This window comes from Euprymna scolopes, chromosome 34, assembly GCF_053919585.1.
Source record: "Euprymna scolopes isolate OS-2025 chromosome 34, ASM5391958v1, whole genome shotgun sequence".
In the NCBI taxonomy this organism is placed as follows: domain Eukaryota; kingdom Metazoa; phylum Mollusca; class Cephalopoda; order Sepiida; family Sepiolidae; genus Euprymna; species Euprymna scolopes.
This window is the reverse complement of record NC_136515.1, coordinates 31,314,451-31,340,852: the sequence shown is the minus strand read 5'-3', so window position 1 is coordinate 31,340,852 and position 26,402 is coordinate 31,314,451. Positions and strand designations below refer to the sequence as shown.

The 26,402-nt window shown below is 40.0% G+C and overlaps 2 protein-coding genes across 4 annotated transcripts in view; one reads left to right on the top strand and one right to left on the bottom strand.

The window, feature by feature from the left end:
- Positions 1-26,402, bottom strand: part of LOC145259156 (MBT domain-containing protein 1-like) — a 498,271-nt gene that overhangs the window by 413,481 nt on the left and 58,388 nt on the right. The window lies entirely within an intron of this gene.
- On the top strand, positions 2,969-3,370 carry LOC145259064 (uncharacterized). Its single transcript, XM_080116690.1, has one exon. It carries the CDS (start codon positions 2,969-2,971, stop codon positions 3,368-3,370), a length of 402 nt encoding a protein of 133 aa, XP_079972816.1.

The window sequence follows — 26,402 nt, the reverse complement described above, 5'->3', positions numbered from 1 at the left end:
TTCCTTTTGGCATGACCGAAATCGTTGCTGATATGCTTCAGGTACTAACTCGTAATTATGGAGGATGGCACGTTTCAGGCGGTCGTAGTCGGTGCAATCTGCTAAAGATAGGGAGGTATATACTTCCTGTGCTTTTCCTTTCAGCGCCGTCTGTAGCAGCATCGGCCATGCATCCCTGGGCCATTTAGCGCTCAAAGCTATCTTCTCAAAATGTAGGAAATACCTGTCCACATTTTCTTCGTGGAACATCGGCATGAGCCGGATATTTCTGGGGATGTTGAATTCTTCCCTTCTTTCCTGACGGGGTTCAGCTCTGCTCTCTGTCAAAATCCGCAACACGGACTCGTCCACTAGGTCATTATCGACCAAATGTTCCGTCACTATCTCAATTAGATTGGCTTTCCGCATACCCGGTCTGTAGATAATATGTCATCTTTTTTCATCTTGCACAGTTCTTCAAATGACGGTGACTCTAGGAATGCTTGAACCAGTGCCATCTTTTTTTTTTTTTTTTTTTTTAAACACCTCTTGTTACTTTTTGTCTTGTGTCTTTGGAGAAGGATAATCCCGGACGAGAGCCCCATTTTATGTTACAACCCAGAATGTCTAGGGGTAAAAGTCGTAATACAAAATATAAAAAAAAATTATTTAAAAGAAATTAGTTTTCCCGGGTTTTTAGATACGGGAGGGATATATCCATTTTCTCGAAAGACATTTATAAACACAAGACAGGAAAAACACATCCAAGTAACAATACCGAGGCCAATGGAAAAATTAACACAATTTTATTTACATATATAAAAATATATTGTAACGAAAGTAAAAGAGAATGTGTAACTGGATGAACAAACAAACTTGAAATAGATTCGAGAGAGAATTTCCACGCAAAAGAAATAAACAGTTCACACCCTGTCGTCTGCTTTTAACTCCAAAATGGAAGGATATCCTTTTTGTGTTTTTGTTTTTGTAGTTGTTTTCATATATGAGAGAGAGATATATAGAGAGAAAGATAAACAATCGGCTCACTCAGCGCCGGATTTTAAATATTTCTGTCGCATTCCTTTCTTTTGAAACAATTTCATTCCTTCGTCCATTGGATACATCCTCGTTCCTCATTATCGCCTTTTTTTCGTTTTCTCTGTCGTCAAAATATATCGTTCATTTCTTCGCCGTCGTCAGCACCACAAACGCCGTCACCATCGCCAACAATGTCGCTTCCCTGACCCTCCTCCTCGACTGCTATATCGTAACTCTCTTGCCACCCTGCGCCGCTCCTTTCCCTCTCTCTAATGTTATACCTTTCTCTCTCTCTTTGGCACCCCCTCTCTCACTGTATGTACCTGCATCTCTCTCGTGTCACTCGCTCAATAACACGCGAGGCGGATGCCTGCAGCTTTCCCTCTCTCTAGTTTCATATCTTCTCTCTCCCCCTCTCTCTTTCTTTATAGTTTATAGGCGTCCCCTCGCTGTACTTTCGTATGTTCTCTCTCTCTCTCTTTTTCTTTTTCCCGATGTTTACAAATTCACTGAGAGCAGACGACAATATAAAGCGCGATAAAACAGAATTTTCTCTCTCGAACTTTTTTTTTTTTTTTTCATAATATTAAAAGTAATTATTGTCTCAAGTTATATATTTTTTTCACATATTTGTAACAGTACTATTCAATGATTTTTTGACTAAAACTTCCAAGGATTTCATTACTGAACTACCATTAGGATCACATGCGACAAAGAACTATTCAAATTTTCCTACATAAAGTAGTGGAAAGTACGTATTTCTACGATAAGAACTCACGGAAAGGTAATAAAATTGTACTTGAAAGATATTGTCATAACAAATTCAAGCTAAAGTGAACTTTATTTATATTTTTGACGCAAAAATATTTGGGAAACGCAAACTGAGTTGAAAAACAGTTTGTTCATCATTGTTTTGGGTAAATTAATTAGAACTGTTTGTTGAGTTCGAACATGTTTTCCAACACATATACACACCCACACGTACGCACGCATATACACATCCTCATACACACATACTCACATTCATGCGCATACACGCACACACACTAACGTGCACACACACACACACACACCCGAGCTGTGACGTCACTTCCTTTAAAGTGAAAACCAGACATGCGCACCCAGAACACTAACTCCAGTATAAAAGTCAACAAAACCTGTTAACTTCCCTTTTTCGTCTGGACCAGCGTTCGACCTATTGAGTCGACGAACCGACCACACATTCTAACGTCGCTTTCCCTATTACTGTAATGTGGGACAAGCGCAAGCACACTTAATACGCTTTCTCTCTCCATGAACTGGATTGACTTACTCTCTCTATCTCCCTTTCGATTTGGCCCATCAACACAGACATATGCGCGACGTTCCACAGAGCTTAACTCTTTCTTTCTACAGACGGCTTGCCACTTCGCGTTTCTCTATTGCATTCCCTTTCCTTCCACGCGCGTAGTTGTCAACGGCTGAATGAACACGTGTACACCAAAGACTTTAATTTCTCAACAGAAAATAAACGACATGTTTATTTTATTCCAGCATTTGAGTTCTGTGTTTTCTTCATTCAATTCGTTTCATTATTTTCTTGTAGCGAGTTAGGGTATTTTATATCCTGGTCCGCAACATGAAATGCTGACCCCTTAATTTTACAAATGAAATGAATGAGAGTGAATGAAACATGCGGTGTAAGCTAAACCCTTCCACGCCAATTCACGGCACGCACGAAAAGTAGTTTTTCTCTAATAAACAAGCAAACTTGTCGACCACGAGGAAGGACAATTTCAAACCGCGCACACAACATTGAAATATAAACATTTCAACACAAAAAAACAAAATGGAACTTCAACAGACGGATTCCTACAACGAAACCATGGCATTAAACATTCCACCCTTCAACCCGACAAATACAAAAATATGGTTCATCCAACTACAAGCCATATTTGACGCTAAACGGGTAATGTCACAACGAGCACGTTACTGTTATCTAGTGGAAAAACTGCCGTTGGAGGTGGTAGAGGAAGTCACAGATTTCCTTGAAAACGTACCGGAGGAAAGACCGTACGACACGTTGAAGCAAGCAATCCTACAACGAACCAGTGTTTCTAACGAAGCCATGCTTCGTAACTTGTTCACACAAGTGGAGTTAGGAGACCGTACGCCTTCTCAACTACTTTGCCACATGAAAGCCTTGCTTGGAGACAACAAAATGTTGGACAGCATTATGAAGAGTCTATGGTTGGATAAATTACCCCCAACTACCAAACAAATCCTTGCTCCGATGCCGGAGGAGACGGCAACAGAAAAGCTTGCTGACATAGCCGACAGAATTCACAAAAGTTCCTGGAGCCGACAAGTATAAGCCCACCAACGGCAACCTGACCAAAACCGAGACGAGGAATTAGCAGAATTAAAGTCGGCGGTTGAGAAGCTTTCGAAGCAGCTAGCCGACGCACTTCAAACGCGTCAACATTCTCACAGAAACCACGACGACACGCAGCAAAATTACAGGCGAAGAAGTTCAAGCAGGAACCGATCCACGTCACGACATAGACAAGATGTGTGTTTCTATCACAGGAGATTTGGCGTCGATATGAGAAGATGCACTAAACCCTGCGCATTTAAAAAAACCGGCACAAGGAAACGAACCTTCCAGCCAGTAACGACGACGACTGTAGCTGGAGCACACAAAAAAGGTTGTCTATTTTATATCCGAGATAAAATTCACGCATATAACTTTTTAATAGACACCGGAGCGGAAATCAGCGTCATACCGACACCACATGGCCACCCAACAGGGACCCAATTTTTCAACTTACAAGCCGCCAACGGTACAAAAATACCGACTTTTGGCGAAAAAACTTTAAATTTGAACCTTGGAATGTGGAGGAATTTTTTATGGAATTTCATCATAGCCAGCATGACTACTCCAATTTTGGGGGCGGATTTTTTAGCCCATTTCAACCTGTGTGTCGACATGACTCATCACACATTGACAGACAATGAAATGAAGATTTCAGTGAGAGGAACTACCTTGAAATTTTTAACCACCAGAATCAGCACTGCCCTACCCGAAGATTTACACGTCCGCCGGTTACTCCAAAAATTTCCTCAACTTTCCCAGCCGTTTAAAAACACGGACCCCATCAAACACAGCGCTTAGCACTATATTAAGACAACAGGACCGCCCGTCTATTCAACCTCCAGACGCTTGAAACCGGATAAATACAAATTGGCAAAATCCGAGTTTCAAAACCTACTCTACATGGGAATAATACGCCCCTCGAAAAGTGCTTGGTTATCACCACTCCACATGGTACAGAAAGCTGACAACACCACATGGCGATCGTGCAGAGATTTTAGATGCTTAAACGCAAAAAACTGTTCCAGATAGATATCCTATTCCCCATATCCATGACTTCGCCAATGGACTCCAAGGCGCTACGATTTTCTCCAAACTGGACCTCGTTAAGGCATATTTTCAAATTCCAGTCGCGGAAGAAGACATTCATAAAACCACACTAACCACACCATTTGACCATTATGAGTTCCTAAGGATGCCTTTCGGGTTGAGAAACGCCTGTCAAACTTTCCAGCGTTTGATTGACAAAGTTTTCAGACGTCTGCCGTTCATATTCGCTTATGTGAACGACGTTTTAATCGCCAGCAGAAACCTCGAAGAACACCAGCTACACCTGGAACAAACTTTTGAAAGACTATCACATTTCTGTCTTAAACTAAGCACCGATAAATGTTTTGGGCCACCAGGAAGTTCAATTTCTCGGTCATTTAATTGACAAGGATGGAATCTCCCCTTTGCCTGAAAAAGTAAGTGCTATTTTGAATTTTCCTCTACCGACATCTGTCAGACAAGTACGCCGTTTTGTAGGCATAATTAACTATTACTAACGTTTTTTGCCTAACTGTTCCATGTTATTTGCACCTTTAACAGACTTGTTAAAAAACCGAACCAAAAACCAACAGTTAGTTTTGGAAGGACCTGCACTACAGGCCTTCGAACAATCGAAAACTGCTTTGGCAAACTTCACCAAACTCACTTATATCCAAGATAGCGATACAACGGAGCTCACTCTTACGACGGACGCATCGGAAATAGCAGTAGGAGCTGTCATTCACCAAATTTCTGACAACAAAATGACCCCTATTTCATTCTTCTCTGCCAAGTTAAACAAAGCGCAGATAAAATATAGCACTTTCTTGAGAGAATTACTTGCAATTTACCTTGCAATTAAGCACTTTAAACATCTCCTAGAGGGCAGAAAATCTTCCATTTATACGGATCATAAACCTCTAACATTTGCTCTACACACACATGTCGACAAATATGGTCCACGAGAAATTCGACACTTGGACTTTATAGCCCAATATTCTACTGATGTATGGTATGTAAAAGGACAAGAAAACATTGTAGCTGACGCTTTATCTTGCGCAACAATTGCTTCTGTAAATTCCACTCCACTAAGTATGGAATTAATAGCACAAGAGCAATTAACCGATACCACACTCCCATTTATAATGGACAAAACTTCTCTGAAGCTAAAAGAAATGCCGATATCATTTGGAACAACAACTTTCTATTGCGATGTTTCACAAAAACACCCTCGCCCTTATCTTTCACCCAGCCTCAGACGACAAGTTTTCCAGCACTTCCACAATTTGTCCCACCCAGGAAAACATGCCACCGTGAAATTAATAGCGGAACGTTTTGTTTGGCCAAATATGAATACGGACATCCGTAGTTGGACCAAAACTTGCATTCCTTGCCAAAAAAACAAAGTTCACAGGCACACAAAATCACCTTCAGGAACTTTCAGTGTACCAGGCACTAGGTTTACTCATGTGCATATCAACTTGGTTGGACCCTTGCCCACTTCAAAAGGACATACCCACATCCTTACTATAGTCGATTGATTCAGCAGATGGCCAACAGCAATACCAGTGAAAGAAACATCAGCCGCAACAATAGCCAGAGCGATTTTACAAGATTGGATAGCAATTTTCGGAGTGCCCTCCATAATCACAACAGACAGGGGCTCGCAGTTCCAATCAACACTTTTCACTGTATTCAGCCATTTGTTGGGAACAAGGCACATTAAGACTACTGCCTATCATCCTTGCGCAAACAGCATGGTGGAACGATTACATAGGCAATTAAAAGCATCTTTGGCTATGAACGAAAACAAATCGGACTGGTCAGACAATTTGCCACTCATTCTCTTAGCAATTCGCAACACTGTGAAGGAAGATTTGCAAAGCACACCTGCAGAATTAGTTTTCGGATCAACACTGATTTTACCAGGACAATTCTGCGAAAACAATACAGACATTTCCCCAACGACAACTTTTGTGACGGACTTAAAACACAAAATGTCACAATTAAAATTTACTCCAACCAAAAAGCCAGACACGAACATTTTCATTCCAAGCGATATTCACACATGTAAATACGTTTTTGTCAGGAACGACGCAGTAAAAAAAACACTATGTCCAAATTATTTCAGACCTTATTTAGTTCTAGACAGGAGTAAAAAGTATTTTATGATATTAAAAAGAGAAAGAAAAAAAGACACTATAGCAATAGACAGACTTAAACCTGCATTCATAGACGAACAATTACACGTTTCTCCTACTCCAATACAAGAACATACACACTCAGAAACGGACAAAGAAATTGCAAAAAACAACACACCACAAACAACAACAAAAACTGGTCGAAAAGTTCATTGGCCAAAACATTTCAAACAATATATAACTTATTAAAAAAAATATATATATACATAAAAAACAAAAACGAAATACGTTTCTCTAGTGTGTATATATATATATATATATATATATATATTTTTCCCCAGGAGGGGGAGTCTTGTTCGAACATGTTTTCCCACAAATATACACACCCACACGTACGCACGCACACACGCATGCACGCATATACACATCCTCATACACACACTCACATTCATGCGCATACACACACACACACACGCTAACGTGCACACACACACACACACACACCCGAGCTGTGACGTCACTTCCTTTAAAGTGAAAACTAGACATGTGCACCCAGAACACTAACTCCAGTATAAAAGTCAACAAAACCTGTTAACTTCCCTTTTTCGTCTGGACCAGCGTTCGACCTGTTGAGTCGACGAACCGACCACACATTCTAACGTCACTTTCCCTGTTATTGTAATGTGGGACAAGCGCAAGCACACTTAATACGCTTTCTCTCTCCATGAACTGGATTGACTTACTCTCTCTATCTCCCTTTCGTTTTGGCCCATCGACACAGACATGTGCACAACGTTTCACAGAGCTTAACCCTTTCTTTCTACAGACGGCTTGCCACTTCGCGTTTCTCTATTGCATTCCCTTTCCTTCCACGCGCGTAGTCGTCAACGGCTGAATGAACACGTGTACACCAAAGACTTTAATTTCTCAACAGAAAATAAACGACATGTTTATTTTATTCCAGCATTTGAGTTCTGTGTTTTCTTCATTCAATTCGTTTCATTATTTTCTTGTAGCGAGTTAGGGTATTTTATATCCTGGTCCACAACAGTTGTGTGAATTTGAAAAAGTATTATTGTGTAAAATTACGTTGTTGAAGCAGTTTACTTTGCAAAATCTGTAGAATTACTGTTGCTAAATTGTATGAACTTTGTTGAAACATTTATTCGTTCAAAACTTGTAGAAGTATTGTTGCTAATTAGCGAAAACGCATATTTACGAACTTTTGTAGAATCATTGTTGTAAATTTTGGAAAGACATTTTTTAAGCTAAAATGGAACAATTGGCTGAGTTGACGAAGGTGCTAACTCTTAGCATTCAGGAACAGTAAAAAATGACACAACAATTCTTAGTGCAACAACAACAGCTACAAAAACAGCTACAACAACAGCAAGAAATGACACAAAAACTTTAGAGGCACAACAAGAACAAACAAAAATACTTCAACGCCAAACGTCGACTCAGCAAAAGAATTTGGAAAAATTAATTCAAACCTCGATAACTGAGAAAAAAACGAATTTTTCTGCAGAGGGTATTTCAAACTCTGTCAGAATTTCACTACTTTTCCGATACTGGCGTTACACTTCCAGCATACTATAGAAGGTATGAAATCTAGAGTATGCTTGTATTGTAAATTGCTTATGTGAATCATTTAAATTAAATGAAATTTCTGTGGATTTATTTAAATGCTTGATCTTTGTGCAGGGACTCACAACACCAAGGGACAAGGATATCAAATCCCAGATCCTGACAATTATGGAGTCGGACCCAAATATAACTTTACAAAAAGTTACCGGGGAATGTCAGCGTCTCATTAATATCAAGAGAAACAACACCCGCATTGAAGAAAAAAGTGTTTACAAGGTACAACATGTAAAAAGGCAAAGGACCTCTAGAACGTACAAGACCCAAGAACAAAAGACCCCCAGAATGCACAATGACCAAAATTGTGAATGCTGCGGAAGTACGAGACACACCAAAAAGACCTGCTGGTTCAGGAATAGAATATGTTACGAATGTGGATTCAAGGCCACAAGGGAGCGTATTGTGACGAACTTTGCAGCTAATTCTACCCTTTGCGACCAAGACCGCCAACCCCCAATATTTCCTCCTGTATCAGAAAACACGCTATGTGATATACGTATATCTGTACGTGATGTTGCCAAGCTAATCAAAAACCTTGATTCGAGTAAAGCAACTGGCCCTGACGGTATTCCAATTATAGTACTCAAAAAACTTCAACCTGAATTAGCGCCCATACTTACAAAACTGTTTAAACGTTGTCTTAAGGAGAATAGTTTCCCATCTCCCTGGAAAATCTCATCAGTATGCCCTGTATTTAAGAATTCAGGTGATCGCTCATCCTCCTCTCAGTACAGGCCAATAAGTCTCCTGTGCGTCATGAGTAAGTTGCTAGAATCTGTGTTAAATACAGAAGTAATCAAACATCTCAACAAAAATAACCTTCTTAGTGACACTCAATATGGTTTCCGTTCTGCTAGATCTACAGCAGATGTCCTTACAGTTATATCGCATAGGATTAGCAAATCTCTCGACGGTGGCAATCTTTCTAGGGCAATTGCTCTTGACATATTGTAAGAGTATCTTGTGTAGGAGACGGGGGGTCTCGTCGTGGGCGACGAAGCGTTTCACTGAAGAACCACAGCAACACACAGCAAACCAACAAACAATGACAGCCACGGCGCGAAGGTAACTAACAAAGCTCAGCTGACTGCACGAATAGAAATGGAACCCAACGGTCACTGTACTAATCGCCACGAACGTCAGAACCCGACTGCCTCGCACCTCCAATGGACCGATTTTTATTCCTCAAGATGGCCTAGCTAATTTGCGATCCTGCGAGATTCCGTCTCTAATAAAAGCAGGCAGGCGCCATCTTGAAACTCTTTCTTCCGCTGCCCCGACCACAGGATCAGCCACCACCCCAAACGCCAGGCACACACGGACCCTCTTGCGCCGAGGGCTACGGTTAGTCTCACACTCCCCCCTGGTCTCCAGATCACATACATGACACGGCGGACGTGGCCGTTTGATTCGAGCACTCCTGCGGAGGGGTATTGCCGGGACTTCCTAATCGGAGCTCTCAGAAGTGGCATCGGAAGCATCAGCATCAGCATTAGAGCTCGCAGTTGAGTCATCAGGTCCATGGGGCACAGGTTGGATCCATCGCTCATCGTCGGATGACTCGCTCCTTCCACTGCTCGCAGTTGAGTCACCAGGTTCGTGGGGAACGGGTTGGATCCATCGCTCATCGTCGGATGACTCGCTACTTCCACTGCTTGCCGATTGGTCAGCGCTTAGAGCGGGCCGGACATCCCTTACGTGGCGCGGATTATCATCGACTAGTATGGCCTGTTCACTGATGACGCCGGTGACCCGCCCCCTCCAAAAGCTGCTGGTGCACCGGCCGCCGGGTGGCTTCACCCAGACGGTGTCTCTCTGCACGCACCAGTCCCCTGTGGCGGGGTCATTCTTTTTCACACTAGCGACGGTCTCCTTTAACATTCGAACCAATAGTTCATCGGTTATCTCATCGTCCCAGCCTTTGGTGACCGCATTTGCCCTCCTTTTTATGACGCCTGTCGCTGCACGAACCCATCCGCATACTGGAAGGTGCCCCACAAGTTTCCCGCACAGGGAGAACACGGCACGTCTTGTGTAAACGTCGGGTACGTCGGGAACTGCGGTTCCACGCCTCCACTTCAGGATCCCTCGCTCCTCTTGAACGCTCAAGCCCAATACGCGGGCACCATCCTCAAGCCGCTCAGAGTCCTTGCAGTTTAGACCAAACTCGGCAAGTTTGGATCTTACGCGCGAAGAGGACACGATATCTTGGTTCACGTATATATCGTCAATATACACCGATGTTCCCTTTCTGATCCATTCTTCTTGTGACAACACGGCATTGACGATAGCCTTCATTATCTGGGGTGCTACGTTTAGCCCAAATCCGAGTCGCGTAAGACAGTATCTCTTCCCGGAAAACATCACTGTCTGGAAATGCCACATCGCCTCGCCGATCCGGACCTGCAAGTATGCTTTTCTCAAGTCCAGTAGGGACACATTGGACCCCTGCCGGCGCCACTCTTGCAGCTTGCTGGCACAGACGTCGGCGTCCGCTGTGAACGCATCAACGTGCGCATTCAACTCACGGTAGTCCATTACCGGCCTCACCTTTGACTTGTATGGTTGGGCAACTGCCATCAGTGGTATCAGGCCCTTGGGGGGTCCAAGTTTGTCATAGGGGTATGGAATCAGCCAACCGTTCTTAATCCATTCACGGAGCTCGCTTTCGTATGCAGGCCTTATCTGGTCGGGCATACGGTACTCTGCCACTTTGTTTTGTAGTTTGGCCGGTTCCTTGTCTTCTGACCACCTCCAAGTGGCGGTCCACGCCTTCTGTTGGTCGTCGAATTCCGCACTGAAGTCCGGCTGGTCGACTCTTAGTGCTGCGCACACCGGGGGCCTATCCTGAAACTCTACAACGCCAGCGCGCGTTATGCGCACGCCGCCCAGGGCTTTGATGGCATCGTAGCCTAGCAACAGGTCGAAACTCAGCGGCTTTTCGCGTGTCACCAGCGCTTCGACGTTGGCCGAGTTCCCAGTTCTTGTGCGAATGTGTACCACACCCACGCCGCAACACATTCGTATTTTTCCAGTAATGGTAGTTATCCTGACGTTCTTCTTTTTCCACGCCCGACAGAAGTCCGCACACACTATAGTGCGGGAGCAACCGGAATCAAGGAGGGTTGAACATAACGTGTCATTAACTCGGACCTGAATGACAGGGAGCGCCTTGTTTATTTTCTGTTCGGGGAAGAGGTCGGCACTGGCACCTTGTCCCCGTCCCCGTTTCCCGCACAGTCTCGGGCCATGTGCCCAGTCTTGTTACAGCGGTAGCAGCGAACAGCCGTCGACCGCCTTCTACAATTTCTTGCCATGTGGCCCCGCCCGTTGCATCTGTAGCAGATGACATCACCTTGTGGGCTGGGTCACTGAGACGGTCCTTCGCCACTTGGTGGGGCCTGTGCGACGGCGACTACCGGTTCCTGCACCGTCGAGTCATCCTTCATTATTGTCCTGGCTCTGTCCACTAGGTCACTCAGCGGTAGTGAGGACATGGTAGAGGTTGCTCGCAGGAGCTGCTTTGCTCCAGCGGGGAGTCCTGACAGGAATTTGTAGGCTAGGGCCCTCTCGGGAAGACCGCCGAACAACACCGTCAGCTTCTTAAGTTCGGCGAGATACACGTCCACAGTTTCGCCCAAGCGTATAGACCTCGTCTCAAACTGCTCCCATGCAGTGGCGGGGTCAGTGGCGAACGCCCTGTACAACGCGGCCTTGATACTCGAGTAGTCACACTTCTCCTCAGCGCTGAGTTGCTGATATACAGCGAAGGCCCCGCCGGTCAGCCGCAGAGGAATCACGCGCTCGACATTTTTCACGCCGGACAACTGACAATGTAACTCGACCTTCTCAACCCAGCTGAGTACCGAGTCGGATCCGTCGAATTCCGGTATCAACTTTAGATCGAACCTATCCGCCATTGAAGAAAAGAAAACCAAGTTCAGAGTGGGGGGGCCGAAATAGCTTGTAAGAGTATCTTGTGTAGGAGACGGGGGGTCTCGTCGTGGGCGACGAAGCGTTTCACTGAAGAACCACAGCAACACACAGCAAACCAACAAACAATGACAGCCACGGCGCGAAGGTAACTAACAAAGCTCAGCTGACTGCACGAATAGAAACGGAACCCAACGGTCACTGTACTAATCGCCACGAACGTCAGAACCCGACTGCCTCGCACCTCCAATGGACCGATTTTTATTCCTCAAGATGGCCTAGCTAATTTGCGATCCTGCGAGATTCCGTCTCTAATAAAAGCAGGCAGGCGCCATCTTGAAACTCTTTCTTCCGCTGCCCCGACCACAGGATCAGCCACCACCCCACACACCAGGCACACACGGACCCTCTTGCGCCGAGGGCTACGGTTAGTCTCACACATATCTAAAGCCTTTGATAGGGTATGGCATAAAGGTTTACTTCATAAGATCGCTAGCTATGGTATAGCTGGAAAAGTCTTCTCAATTATTAAATCATTTCTTTCTGATAGGTTCATTAGAGTAGTAGTTGAGGGGCAAAAATCAGAAGCTCACAGTATTAATGCCGGTGTCCCTCAGGGATCCATCCTGGGCCCAACTCTTTTCCTGATCTACATTAATGATCTTCCAAATCATATCCTTACATCATTTGTAGACATTTATGCTGACGACACTACCATTTATGGTACCACATCTAAGACAGTAAACGACCAAGTTCTCTCCAATTCTCTCTCCTCTGATCTTGAGCACGTAGTACAATGGGGAAAGGAGTGGCTGGTTACTTTTAATGCATCTAAAACCAAGCTTCTCTCTTTACATCATCAACATTCTAATTCACATTTGTCATCAATTGAAATGAATGGCTCTCGTCTTCAGGAGGCCTCAAGTTTTGACAAGCTTCTGGGCTTGACCATTACTCCTGATCTTAAATGGAACACGTATATCAAATCTGTTGCCAAGGCCGCTGGAAAAATGGTGGGATCTTTCTATCGATCCAGTAGATATCTCACTGCTGATGCTATTCTCTACCTATATAAGAGCCAGGTACGTCCAAGGATGGAATACTGTTGCCACATTTGGGCAGGAGCTGCTAGAAAGGACTTGTCCTGCCTTGATAGAGTTCAAAATAGACTTCGTAGCCTCGTAGGAGATGTCCTTTTCTCCTCCTTACAACCTCTATCTCACAGAAGAGATGTTGCGAGTTTGTCTCTTATGTATCGTTATTTTCATGGAAAGTGTTCGACTGAGCTTCAATCTATGGTCCCCCCTCGCCAAACTTTCACAAGAAACACTCGTCTAGCTGTAAACAATATCAATAATTTCCCCCACTCTTTATCTGTGCCTAAACCTAAACGTAGATTCCATGAACAAAGCTTCTTTCTTAGAACTGCACGCCTGTGGAATTGTCTTCCGTTTTCCTGCTTTCCGGCTGACTACAATATGGTTGTGTTCAAGTCTAAAGTAAATAAGTTCTTGATGAGCCGTTCCATATAAGTTATTAAATTTACCAAATTTTCATTACTAATGATTACTATATTGACCAATTTCTACTGTACACTCTTTAACCCTTATCCTTGAGTGGCCTCTGGGCCTTGATAATGTGGTGATGCCTTTGTAAAAAAAAAAAAAAAAAAAAAAAAGAAGAAAAAGCGAAGGACCGACAAAGTGAATGCGCTTCGCACAAGGAAAGAGAAAAGTTGCGAAAGGCATAAGTATGTCAATGTTCACATAAATGGACATCCTGTAACATTACTCCTGGATAGTGGTGCGGACATCAGCATCATAGATGAAGATATCTGGAGAAGGATCAGTCGACCTGAACTAATGGAAACCAGCAAGATGGCGAAGAACGTGTGCGGCAAAAAGTTGGAATTCAAAGGAGAACTGAGGTACAACGTGACATTTGGCAGTCAGACACGCAAGTCCAAAGTGTACGTGGTACCAGGAAGGAACACAAGTCTATTTGGAGTGGATTGGTTTGTCCTGTTTAACTTATGGGAATGACCAGTTAATTCTTTTTGTAATAGGTTGAACACAGAGAAATCGAACCAAGTGGAAAGCTTCCTGGACAATGTAAAAGCAGAATTCCCAAGAGGTTTTGCCGAAGGACTTGGACACTGTGTGAAAATAGAAGCCAAATTTGAAGTGAAGAAAGACGCCACCCCAGTGCTCAAACCTGAAAGAAATGTACCTTTTTCATCAATGGACGCAATCGAGAAGGAGTTGGAGAGACTTCAACAGTATTACATATGTGTGCTGATGATAGCTCGTATGTTCTAGGGATTTACCAGCACCCACATGTAATAAAATTAAAACAAAAGAAAAAGATTTAATGAAAAAGAAATTTATTAAAAAAATAAATTAACAAGAAAAAAGAAAAAGATTATTATTTTTGAAGGGCGAACTCGCTAATAAAATTGTCTCCCTTAGATTATAAAGAAAATATTTCTTTATGTATTGTGTTTTGAAATGTTTGCTCTATACGTAATATGTGCTTTTCGGTCAACAAACTCAAAGAACAAATAAAAACTTTACCCGAATCCAAACAGCAGTTCTTCCTTCAGTGAGGTTTTTGTTTTTACGGCCGTTATGAGGAAGCCGGAATTCGGACGTTGGTTGCCTATGCGTCATGCGATGCGTACATCCCAAAAATATGTCACGAACTGCCTTTACCCACCAATAGCGTTTCTTTTATATGAGTTTACAAGGAACTTACTGGAACGTTCTAGAGACTCCAAAAAAGAACAAAAAGGCGTTTTACGCCTTTTTATATTTATAGACGCCGCTTATTATTTATGTTTATGAATAACGACATTCTAGAAACGTCTTTATGTTTTAATTAATATATCAATAAACATTTTTATATATTATAAGAAATATTTATATATTTCTTAATCCAATCATAAGAGAAAATATGTTCTCCTATGACACTCCCCCCCCCTTCAAGGTAAAAGTTTTGATATCTAGATATCAAAACATTTAATTTCACAAGGCTGGCTATGGTCTGGTACCTGGAAAAAATGAATGTGAAAGCAAACAAAGAAAATGTCAATATCAGTAAATATATAAGGTACTGAAAGTTTTTAGTCAATGTTCCTTCTTCTTTTTGTAAGTGAGAAATATGGAAGTATTACAATAGATGAATATGTATTTGTACAGTTTGTTAATTTGTATAAATTTTGTGTTAGATATGTAATACTTGAGTGTGTGAATTTATTTTGTTTTCTAATGGGTTTTTTTTTGTGTGTGTGAAAAGAAACAAGGTTATGCTCTAGATAGAGCATCGGCGATAATGTTGTCGCTACCTTTTATGTGTTCGATTATAATATTGTACTCCTGTAAAAGAAGAGTCCATCTCGTTAGTCTTTGGTTCTTATTAATCATTTTGTTTAGGAAAGTCAGTGGGTTGTGATCAGTGCGAACTAAAATAGGCTGCACAGTCACATTAATGTAAAAGTCAAAATGCTGTATAGCTGATAGTAAGGCCAAGCACTCTTTTTCAATGGTGGAATAATTTTTTTTTGTAGACATTGAATTTTTTTGAAAAATAACCAATAGCTTTTTCAAAGCCATGCTCATCTTCTTGAGTGAGAATTCCACCCATACCCACATCACTGGCATCAACCTGTAATTTAAATTGTTTGGTGAAATCCGGTGTTGATAATAAGAGTTGATTTTATCTTATTGAAAGCATTATGGCAGGAATCAGTCCAATTATATTTTGTAGCCTTTTTTAAAAGATTGGTGAGTGGACTTGCTATTGTGGAAAAGTTTTTGCAGAATCTCCTATAAAATCCTGCCATACCTAGAAATCTCATAAGTTGTTTTTTATTGGTTGGGGCAGGGTATTTTTTTATAGCGTCCACTTTTGCTGAGATGGGTTTCACTTGTCCCTGACCCACAATATGCCCCAAGTATTCGACTTTTGCCTGGCAGAAATCAGTTTTGTTGAGATTGATACACAGGTTGTTAGTTTGTAATTTTCTGAAAAATTGGGTTAAAATTTTTAAATGTTCCTCCCATGTATTGCTGTGAACGATAACATCGTCGATATAAACCTCACATCCGTCAAGATCCTGTAATATGGAATGCATCATTCTTTGAAAAGTTGCTGATGCATTTTTCAATCCGAATGGCATAACCTTGTATTGGTACAAACCATCTGGTGTGACGAATGTGGAAATATGTTTGGCTTCGTTGGTTAAAGGTACTTGCCAATAACCTTTCATCAAGTCAAACTTGCTGACATATTTTGATTTTCCAATTGAATCTATACAATCCGCAATTCTAGGAATTGGATAAGCGTCAGTCCTGCTGATTTCATTGACTTTACGAAAGTCTGTGACAAATCTGTAACTTCCATCGGGTTTAGGCACGAGGATGCATGGTGAACTCCACTCACTGTTGCTTGGTTCTATAATGTCGTTTTCCAGCATATATTTAATTTCTTTTCTCAGGCTTTGGAGCTTGATGGGATTTAGTCGGTAGAAATGTTGTTTTATGGCCTTTGCATTGCCCACGAAGACATTATGTATTGCTGCTGTAGTTTTCCTAGGAACATCTGGAAAAAGATCCTTGAATCTATTGACCAAAGCACATACATCTTTTCTGTTTTCATAAGATAAATGTATAAGTTTGTTGTTTAAATTGTGTAGGATTTCAGAGTTGTTTAATTTACTGTAAGAAAAGTTTTTTCCGTGTCTGAAGGTGTTTTGCTTGTGTCAATATCTGAAATAGTTTTCAAAGTAAAAACTGGCCGTGTTGTTGCTGTAGCATTTCTACTTAAGTAAGGTTTTAACATGTTGATGTGGCATAACCTATTTTTCTTTCTCCTATCTGGGGTGTGTATAATGTAATTTACATCATTAATCTTTTCTTTTATGACATAAGGTCCAAAATATTTTGCCTGTAAACAATTAGATGGAAATGGTAAGAATACTAGTACTTTATCTCCTATTTGGAAAGTACGGTGTTTACTGTTTTTATCGTATCTAGTTTTCATTCTAGCCTGAGAATTTTGCAAGTTTTCTTGTGCTAATGTGAAAGCCGAATATAATTTTTCTTTAAATTTGGAAACATAATCTAGGAGATGCAGATCGTTCCGCTTTGTAAGCCATTTTTCTTTTAGAAGTTTTAAAGGACCTCTTACTGTATGACCGAAAACGAGTTCAAACGGACTAAAACCAAGCGATTCTTGGACTGCTTCTCTTGCTGCGAACAAAACAAAATGAACTCCATCATCCCAATCTTTTTTATATTCGAAGCAGAATTTTTGTATCATAAACTTGAGTGTTTGATGGAAACGTTCTAGAGCTCCCTGTGATTCTGGATGGTAACTACTAGATCGATATTGTGTTATATACATTTCATCCATCACTTGTTTAAATAGACCAGACATGAAGTTTGAGCCTTGGTCTGATTGAATGGATGATGGGATCCCGACTAAGCAGAAGAACTTAGTTAAGGCTTTCACTATAGTTCTTGTCTTAATATTCCTTAGCGGAATTGCCTCCGGAAAGCGGGTAGATGCACACATGATTGTTAGCAGATAGATGTTACCTGTTTTTGTTTTAGGGAGAGGACCAACACAATCAACTAGCACTCTACTAAAAGGTTCACCGAAAGCTGGAATAGGTTTTAGAGGTGCGGGAGGAATTTTCTGGTTTGGTTTCCCGACCATCTGACAAGTGTGGCAAGAGTTACAAAAAGCGATTACATCTTGTTTCAATTTCAGCCAGTAAAAATGTTGTAATATTTTGTCATGTGTCTTATTTATACCTAGATGGCCTGACATAGGGGTATTATGAGCTATATTGAGAATTTCCTCTCTGTAAACTTTTGGGATCACTATTTGGTGTATTATCCTCCATTCTTCAGTTAGACTAGCATCTAATGGTCTCCATTTTCTCATGAGCATGCCATCTATCATATAGAAACATTCTCGTCCTTTTTCTGCGTCTTCTAATGGAAGTGCCTTATTTTTTAAAAGACATATTTCGTTATCGTTTTGTTGTTCTTTTATAAGATTATTTTGTATTTCTCCTGTGGTGTTTCCATTACGTACAGTGCTAATATCTAAATGTTTATTTTTATTATTTAATTTTTCTAGGTCGTGCGCTATGAATGTTTCGTTTAATTTTAATAAAGTGTCTTGTAATGAAGTGTTGTGATTTTCTAGCAGTTGTTTATTTTTTCTAGCTCGAGTGAGTACACATATTGGATATAAGTTGTTATCTTCTTCATTTGTGTCTGTTAAATCTATATCATCTGTAATAATCGGATTTGTTATAACTTTACCGTTTGCTAGATCATTCCCTAAGATTAAGGAGACACCTTTTACTGGTAGGGTGGGAAGAACCCCAACTACAACAAAACCGTTTATGTAGCTAGATTGTAAATATATTTTATGTAGAGGTATTTTTGTAGAATTTAAGTCGATACCTTGTAATAGGATGTATTCTCCCGTGAAGGTAGAATTGGATAGATGTAAAATGTCTTTTTGTAAAAGTGTTTGGGACGCCCCTGTGTCTCTTAGGATTTGTATAGGAGTAGTGTTATTAATGTCACCTGTGGAAACGCAGCCATCGGATAGGAATGGTTTATAAGTTTGCATGATCGAATCTGTATTATTTTTAAATTCATTTGAACTCTGGAGAGATGAGTGAGGGAAAGAGTGTATTTTTCTTGTGTTTGCGAATGCGTGAGGTTTGTAGTTTCTATTGGATTCGTTATCTCTTTTTCTTATTCTGCATTCAGATATCAGGTGATTGCGTCTACCACAGTAAGTACATTTAACTATAGAATCAGTTGGGAAAGGGTTTTGTCTGTTATGAATGTTATTATTGCGAGAAAAATTATGAGTTTGAGACCTTATTGAGGATTTATTATAAGAGTAACCATCTAAATGCTTATGGGACAGGTTTGTGTTTTCGTAACGTTTTCGTAAAGTTACCTTATGAGTATCTGCGAGTATCGCAGCGTCATTTATGTTTGTAATATCTTTTTCGTCTAGGTACAATTGTGTGTCTTTGTCGACACATCTGCTAAATTCCTCTAATAATATTAGTTGTGTTAATTTCTCAAAGTCGCCATTTACCTTTTTTGCTCTAAGCCATCACTGAAATAAGTCCGTTTTTTGTCTGGCGAATTCAACGAAAGTTTGATTTTCAAATTTTTTAAAATTCCTGAATTTTAACCTGTACTCTTCAGGAATCAATTCGTACGCATTTAGTATGACAGTTTTAATAGTTTCATAATCTGAGGAATCCTCGTTGTCTAATGCAGAATATATATCGGCAGCTCGTCCTTTTAATACCGATTGTAAAAGAGCTGGCCAATATTCATACGGCCATCCTAACGTTACTGCTATTTTTTCAAAATGAGGGAAATAATTCTCTACTCTTGCTTCATTAAAATGTGGTACGAGTTTTATATTTCGTCCTACGTCGAAGGATGAATTAATTGGTGAGGAATTTATGTTTCTGGATTGAAATTCCAGCTTCATTTTTTCTAATTCTATTCTTTGCAATTCCATTCTTTCATTACTTTCTATTTCTAATTTTTTAACTTCTAATTGTAACCGCAGAGTACTGTCCTGTATTTTTGAACTATGAGGGTCTAACAAATTTATTTCTATGAGTTTTGCCTCGATTATATTTTCCATTTCAGCTTTATTCATATTTGGATTTATATCCAATTTGAAATAATCAGCGATTTCTAATAGTTCGGATTTTTTTAATTTTAAGAAGTCTTCTTTTATTGTTTTGGAACCTAAAAAATTTTCTAACGAGAAAGGCATTTTTATGTTATAATTTAATATTTTATATTTAATTAAATTTTTTTTTTTTTTTTTTTTTTTTTTAACCGAATATGGAACGCTGTTTCCTTATGTTAACAACTATTTTGAATAATGTAGTTATTTCCGTTAGATTATGTTGGGAAAAAAAAATTTTGAAAGCGTCTGAGTCTCCGATAGTATTTTTGTCTGTTTTTATTTTATTTTATTTTTTTTTTATTTTATTTTATTTATTTATTTATTTATTTTTTTTTTTTTGAAATTACGTAATCACTTCGATATAAATTTAACATATATCTATATGTTATATTGTTTGTTAATTTTATTTTTAATTTTTAGTTTTTAGTTTTTTGTGCATTTGTTTGGCACGGCGAAAAATTTTTATTTTTTTATTTTGATAATATAGTTATCTCCCTTGCATTTGTTTATAAAATAGTGCAATGTCATTCAGTAGACATTTTAATATATTTTTTTTTATTTTTTTATTTTTTTTTTTTGAATGCTAGCGTCTTTTTGGCCAGATTGTTTTATTTTTATATTTGAAATATTTTCAAATGTTATTTACTTTGTTATTTATCTGAAATTACGTAAGCAAATCAATTTTTTTTTTTTGAAGGCTAGCGTCTGGTTTGCCGGATAGTTTTATTTAATTATATTTGTAATATTTTTAGATGTTATTTACTTTTTATTTATCTGAAATTACGTAAGCAAATCAAATTATTATTATTATTATTATTATTATTATTATTATTATTATTATTATTTTATTTTTTCTTTATAAATTTATATATATGTATATATTGTTTTATTTTTATTTTTATTTTTTTTTTTAACTATCGTTAGACCAATGTATATATATATATATATATATATATATATATATATATATATATATATATATATATATATATATATATATATATATTAATAGCGCACAGTTAATAATAAATATTATGTCATTATCTCAGTAAAGAAAGGAAAGAACGAATCTCTTTATTATTATTTAGTTTGGTATAAATTTTCCTTTTGTATATATATTTATCGGAAGATTGTTGACTAAATGGATTTTTTTTTTGTTTGTTTGTTTTTACGAGCCCCCATTTATTACATATGTGTGCTGATGATAGCTCGTATGTTCTAGGGATTTACCAGCACCCACATGTAATAAAATTAAAACAAAAGAAAAAGATTTAATGAAAAAGAAATTTATTAAAAAAATAAATTAACAAGAAAAAAGAAAAAGATTATTATTTTTGAAGGGCGAACTCGCTAATAAAATTGTCTCCCTTAGATTATAAAGAAAGTATTTCTTTATGTATTGTGTTTTGAAATGTTTGCTCTATACGTAATATGTGCTTTTCGGTCAACAAACTCAAAGAACAAATAAAAACTTTACCCGAATCCAAACAGCAGTTCTTCCTTCAGTGAGGTTTTTGTTTTTACGGCCGTTATGAGGAAGCCGGAATTCGGACGTTGGTTGCCTATGCGTCATGCGATGCGTACATCCCAAAAATATGTCACGAACTGCCTTTACCCACCAATAGCGTTTCTTTTATATGAGTTTTCAAGGAACTTACTGGAACGTTCTAGAGACTCCAAAAAAGAACAAAAAGGCGTTCTACGCCTTTTTATATTTATAGACGCCGCTTATTATTTATGTTTATGAATAACGACATTCTAGAAACGTCTTTATGTTTTAATTAATATATCAATAAACATTTTTATATATTATAAGAAATATTTATATATTTCTTAATTCAATCATAAGAGAAAATATGTTCTCCTATGACAAACAGTTAGATGTCATTGAAAAAGTTGACCATACAGATTGGACCAGCCCGACTGTATATGTGAAGAAAAAGAATAACAAAATCAGAATCTGTGCTGATTTCTCAACGGGCCTGAATGATTGTTTAAAGGACCACAATATCCCCTTCCATTAGCAGAAGATCTATTCTCAAAACCAAATGGAGGAAAAAATTTTTCCAAGATAGACCTCTCGGACGCGTACTTAGCAAATCAAGGTCAATGAATGATCAAAGTACCTGTGCATTAACACGCATAAGGGTATCTTCAAGTTAAAGAGGCTTCCTTTCAGCTTAAAGGTCGCCCCCGCTCTCTTCCAACAGATAATGGATACGATGCTCACAGGGTTGGAATTTGCAATGGCATACCTTAACTGACGATGTCTTGATAAAGAGCAGTAATTTGCAAGAGCACAAGAAGCATGTCAGAGAAGTACTTAAGAGAATAGAGGTGTTTGGTTCCAGATAAAGTCCGGAGAAATGCGATTTCTTCATGGAAAGTACCAAATACTTGGGTCAAATAATTGACGAAGATGGGTGAAGGGCAGATCCACAACGGACCGAAGCAATCGAAAAGATGCCTGCCCCAGACTCAGTACCAAAACTACAGTCATTTTGGGGATTGGTACAATATTATGCATTATACATCCCTAATGTGCATAATTTGAGAGCTCCTCTTAATGAGCTATTAAAAAAAGGCAGTAGATGGAATTGGACAAAGGAATGTGAATCTGCTTTCCAGAAAATTAAGAAATATCATCTGTCAGATCTAGCATTAGCGCATTTCGATCCAGAAAAGGAGATGGTACTAGCAACGGACGCCAGTGATTATGGAATTGGTGCTGCATTACTCCATAAGTATGAGAATGGAACAACAAAAGCAATCGCTCATGCGTCAAGAACTTTGATTGCCGCTGAGAAAAACTACAGCCAGATTTAAAAGGAGGCTGTCTCGATAATATTTGGAGTCAAAAAGCTTAACCGTTTTCTCCATGGACGAAACTTCATATTACAGATGGATCATAAAGCGTTAATCATGATATTTGGATCAAAGAAAGGCATCTCTATGCATACCACAAATTGACTACAGCAACTAAACTATCAGTTTAAGATGGAGCATGTGTCATCAAAAAAGCTAGGACATATGGATGCACTGTCAAGGTTGATTCCAAAAAGAAATGAAAGTTTCGAAAAGACGGTAATTGCAGCTCTTAAAGATGAAAGCGAATGCTCAAATTCAATGTGCAATATGACCCATGAACACCCGGTAACTCTAGAAGAAATTAAAAGAGAAACTGCAAAAAATATTTTCATAAAGAAAATGAAAAATCAGGTAGGACGGACGGAAAGAAATAAAAAGGTAGGACAAATGACACCTTTTTCCATTTGCGAAGATGTACTAATGTATGCTGACAGAATTGTAATTCCACAGGTATTATGGTGAAAAATGCTAAAGGAATTTCACACAGGTCATCCTGGAATTTCAAGGATGAAATCCCTAATTAGAGGTTCCGTGTATTGGCCTGGTATTGATAAAGAGGTGGAAAACTGTGTCAAAGAGCGCAAAGGATGTCAGTTAGCAGCCCGAGATCCTCTGGTAAAAACGACCCCGTGGCTGAAGATAGACTTGCCCTGATCACATCTGCATATTGATTATGCCGGACACCTAATTGTTTTTGTTTTTTTTACTTAATTGTAGTGGACTCTTTCTCCAAATGGCCGGAGATATTCAAGATCAGACATCCAACATCAAAGAACACTGTAAGTGCACTTGACAAAATTTTCAGCCAGTTTGGTGTACCATAGACCATAGTGAGTGACAATGGTACATCATTCACAGGTTACGAATTTAAAGAATTCTGCAACTCACTGGATATACAACACATCACGACACCTATTTAGCATCCTAGGTCGAATGGATTAGCAGAGAAATTTGTGGACACGTTTAAGCAGGCATTAAAGAAAAACATGAACATTGACACAGATGAGCGAACAATACAAACATTTCTAGCGATCTACAGAGTAACCCCAAATCCAAACAATAATGTAAATTCATTCCCTGCAGAACTTATGTTCGCCATAAAAATTAGATCCATTTTTTTTTTATAGACTCCTACCGGATAAAAAGAAAGTTGCTAGAAAAGAAAACTTTAATGTAAAGTGCTATTCCCCAGGAAATAAAGTTTATTTTCAAAATGAGAAAAATCATTGGGTGGACGGTGAAACATTATGTAAAAGAATACCAAAACATGAGATTCATTTATGAGAAGCGGAATACGGTCTCCATTTTTTATTGAACTCCAATTCCGTGCCAAACGGAAGTGAAGGTATATCCGAGACTTCTTTACTGAAGAGTTCTTTAAGGGGAGGTAATGGTTCATACTATCACATCCCTCTTCTTTCAATAATTGAAATGGAAAGAGAAAAAAAAGGAATTTATTTACAATGATGAGATAAAAAATAAAATAAAAAGTCAGTTAGTAACTGTCTCATCTCTGAATCTTTTGGGGGGTCTGATGACACGTCCAGATCTGGTGGTTTGAACTGTCGTATGGTTGCTATAGGTGCCCGTGTCTGGCACTCCATGGGGTGTATGTTTGAAAGGTGCCTGTTGACATTGTGTGCTGTCCGTCTCTATACTCGATGAACCGTCCCTGGTAGATTCCTGAGGAATTTCAGTGGAGTGTATCTCTGGATGTGCTATGCTTCTGGAGGGGATTACTCTAAGATGCTGTCGATTTCGACGAAGAGTTTTTCCGGAGGGGGTCTGTACTATGTACGACCTTGGTTCTTGGTCAAATTGTGTGACAACTGCAGGAGACCACTCACCTGCTTCTTTATTTAACACATGTACAGGTTGTCCGATGGGCAGTCTGGGCAGCTCTTTTGTATGTTGATCATGGTACATCTTCTGTTTTTCTTGCTTCTGATACAGTCGTTCCATTATTTTCTCCTTGTTAGCGTTTTGGTTGGTGCATTTGATTGGGATGTTCCCTGCTAACTTCCTTTGGTATGTAAGCTCACCTGGTGAGGGAAGGGTATGATCTAAAGGAGTCGAACGCAAGCATAATAGTACCATATCCAAGTCATGACCGCTTGAGGCAGCTTTTTTGAATGCAGATTTCACTCCCTGGATACAGCATTCAGCAAAGCTGAAAGCGGAAACTTAGGTGAGGATGTGTGGTGTTCAAAACCCCATTCTTTTGCAAATTGCTTGAAATGTATCGAGCTGAAGTGTGGGCCATTGTCACTTATCACTCTCTCTGGAATTCCTTGTTCTCCAAATATTTGCTTTGTCAGTTTAATAATTTCCTGACTGGAGAACTCCTTCAACACTCGCACAAATAGGAACTTGGAATAATAGTCCCCAATGAGCATAAAGTTGAGACCTTCAATGTGAAATAAGTCAGTAGCCACTATCTGCCATGGCCTCACCAGAATCTCATGGGGCATCAGGGGTTCAGCACTTTGCATTTTTTGGTGCTGCTGGCAAATGGTACATTGCTGTACTATGTTGTCGATGTCTTTGTTAATGTTGTGCCAAAAAACGCAACTTTTGGCTTGGAGTTTACATCTCTCCATCCCTTGGTGCCCTTAATGTATTTTCTGTAATACCTCTTTTTGCATCGATTTAGGTATTATTATTCTGTTTGCTTTCAATAATATGCCATTTTCAGTTCGTCTTGATAGGGCCAATAAGGTTTCATATTCTTGCCCATTTCTCTGAGAGTGTCGGGCCAACCTCTCAGAATAATGTCCCTGTGAGACTAACCGTAGCCCTCGGCGCAAGAGGGTCCGTGTGTGCCTGGCGTGTGGGGTGGTGGCTGATCCTGTGGTCGGGGCAGCGGAAGAAAGAGTTTCAAGATGGCGCCTGCCTGCTTTTATTAGAGACGGAATCTCGCAGGATCGCAAATTAGCTAAGCCATCTTGAGGAATAAAAATCGGTCCATTGGAGGTGCGAGGCAGTCGGGTTCTGACGTTCGTGGCGATTAGTACAGTGACCGTTGGGTTCCGTTTCTATTCGTGCAGTCAGCTGAGCTTTGTTAGTTACCTTCGCGCCGTGGCTGTCATTGTTTGTTGGTTTGCTGTGTGTTGCTGTGGTTCTTCAGTGAAACGCTTCGTCGCCCACGACGAGACCCCCCGTCTCCTACACAAGATACTCTTACAAGCTATTTCGGCCCCCCCACTCTGAACTTGGTTTTCTTTTCTTCAATGGCGGATAGGTTCGATCTAAAGTTGATACCGGAATTCGACGGATCCGACCTGGTACTCAGCTGGGTTGAGAAGGTCGAGTTACATTGTCAGTTGTCCGGCGTGAAAAATGTCGAGCGCGTGATTCCTCTGCGGCTGACCGGCGGGGCCTTCGCTGTATATCAGCAACTCAGTGCTGAGGAGAAGTGTGACTACTCGAGTATCAAGGCCGCGTTGTACAGGGCGTTCGCCACTGACCCCGCCACTGCATGGGAGCAGTTTGAGACGAGGTCTATACGCTTGGGCGAAACTGTGGACGTGTATCTCGCCGAACTTAAGAAGCTGACGGTGTTGTTCAGCGGTCTTCCCGAGAGGGCCCTAGCCTACAAATTTCTGTCAGGACTCCCCGCTGGAGCAAAGCAGCTCCTGCGAGCAACCTCTACCATGTCCTCACTA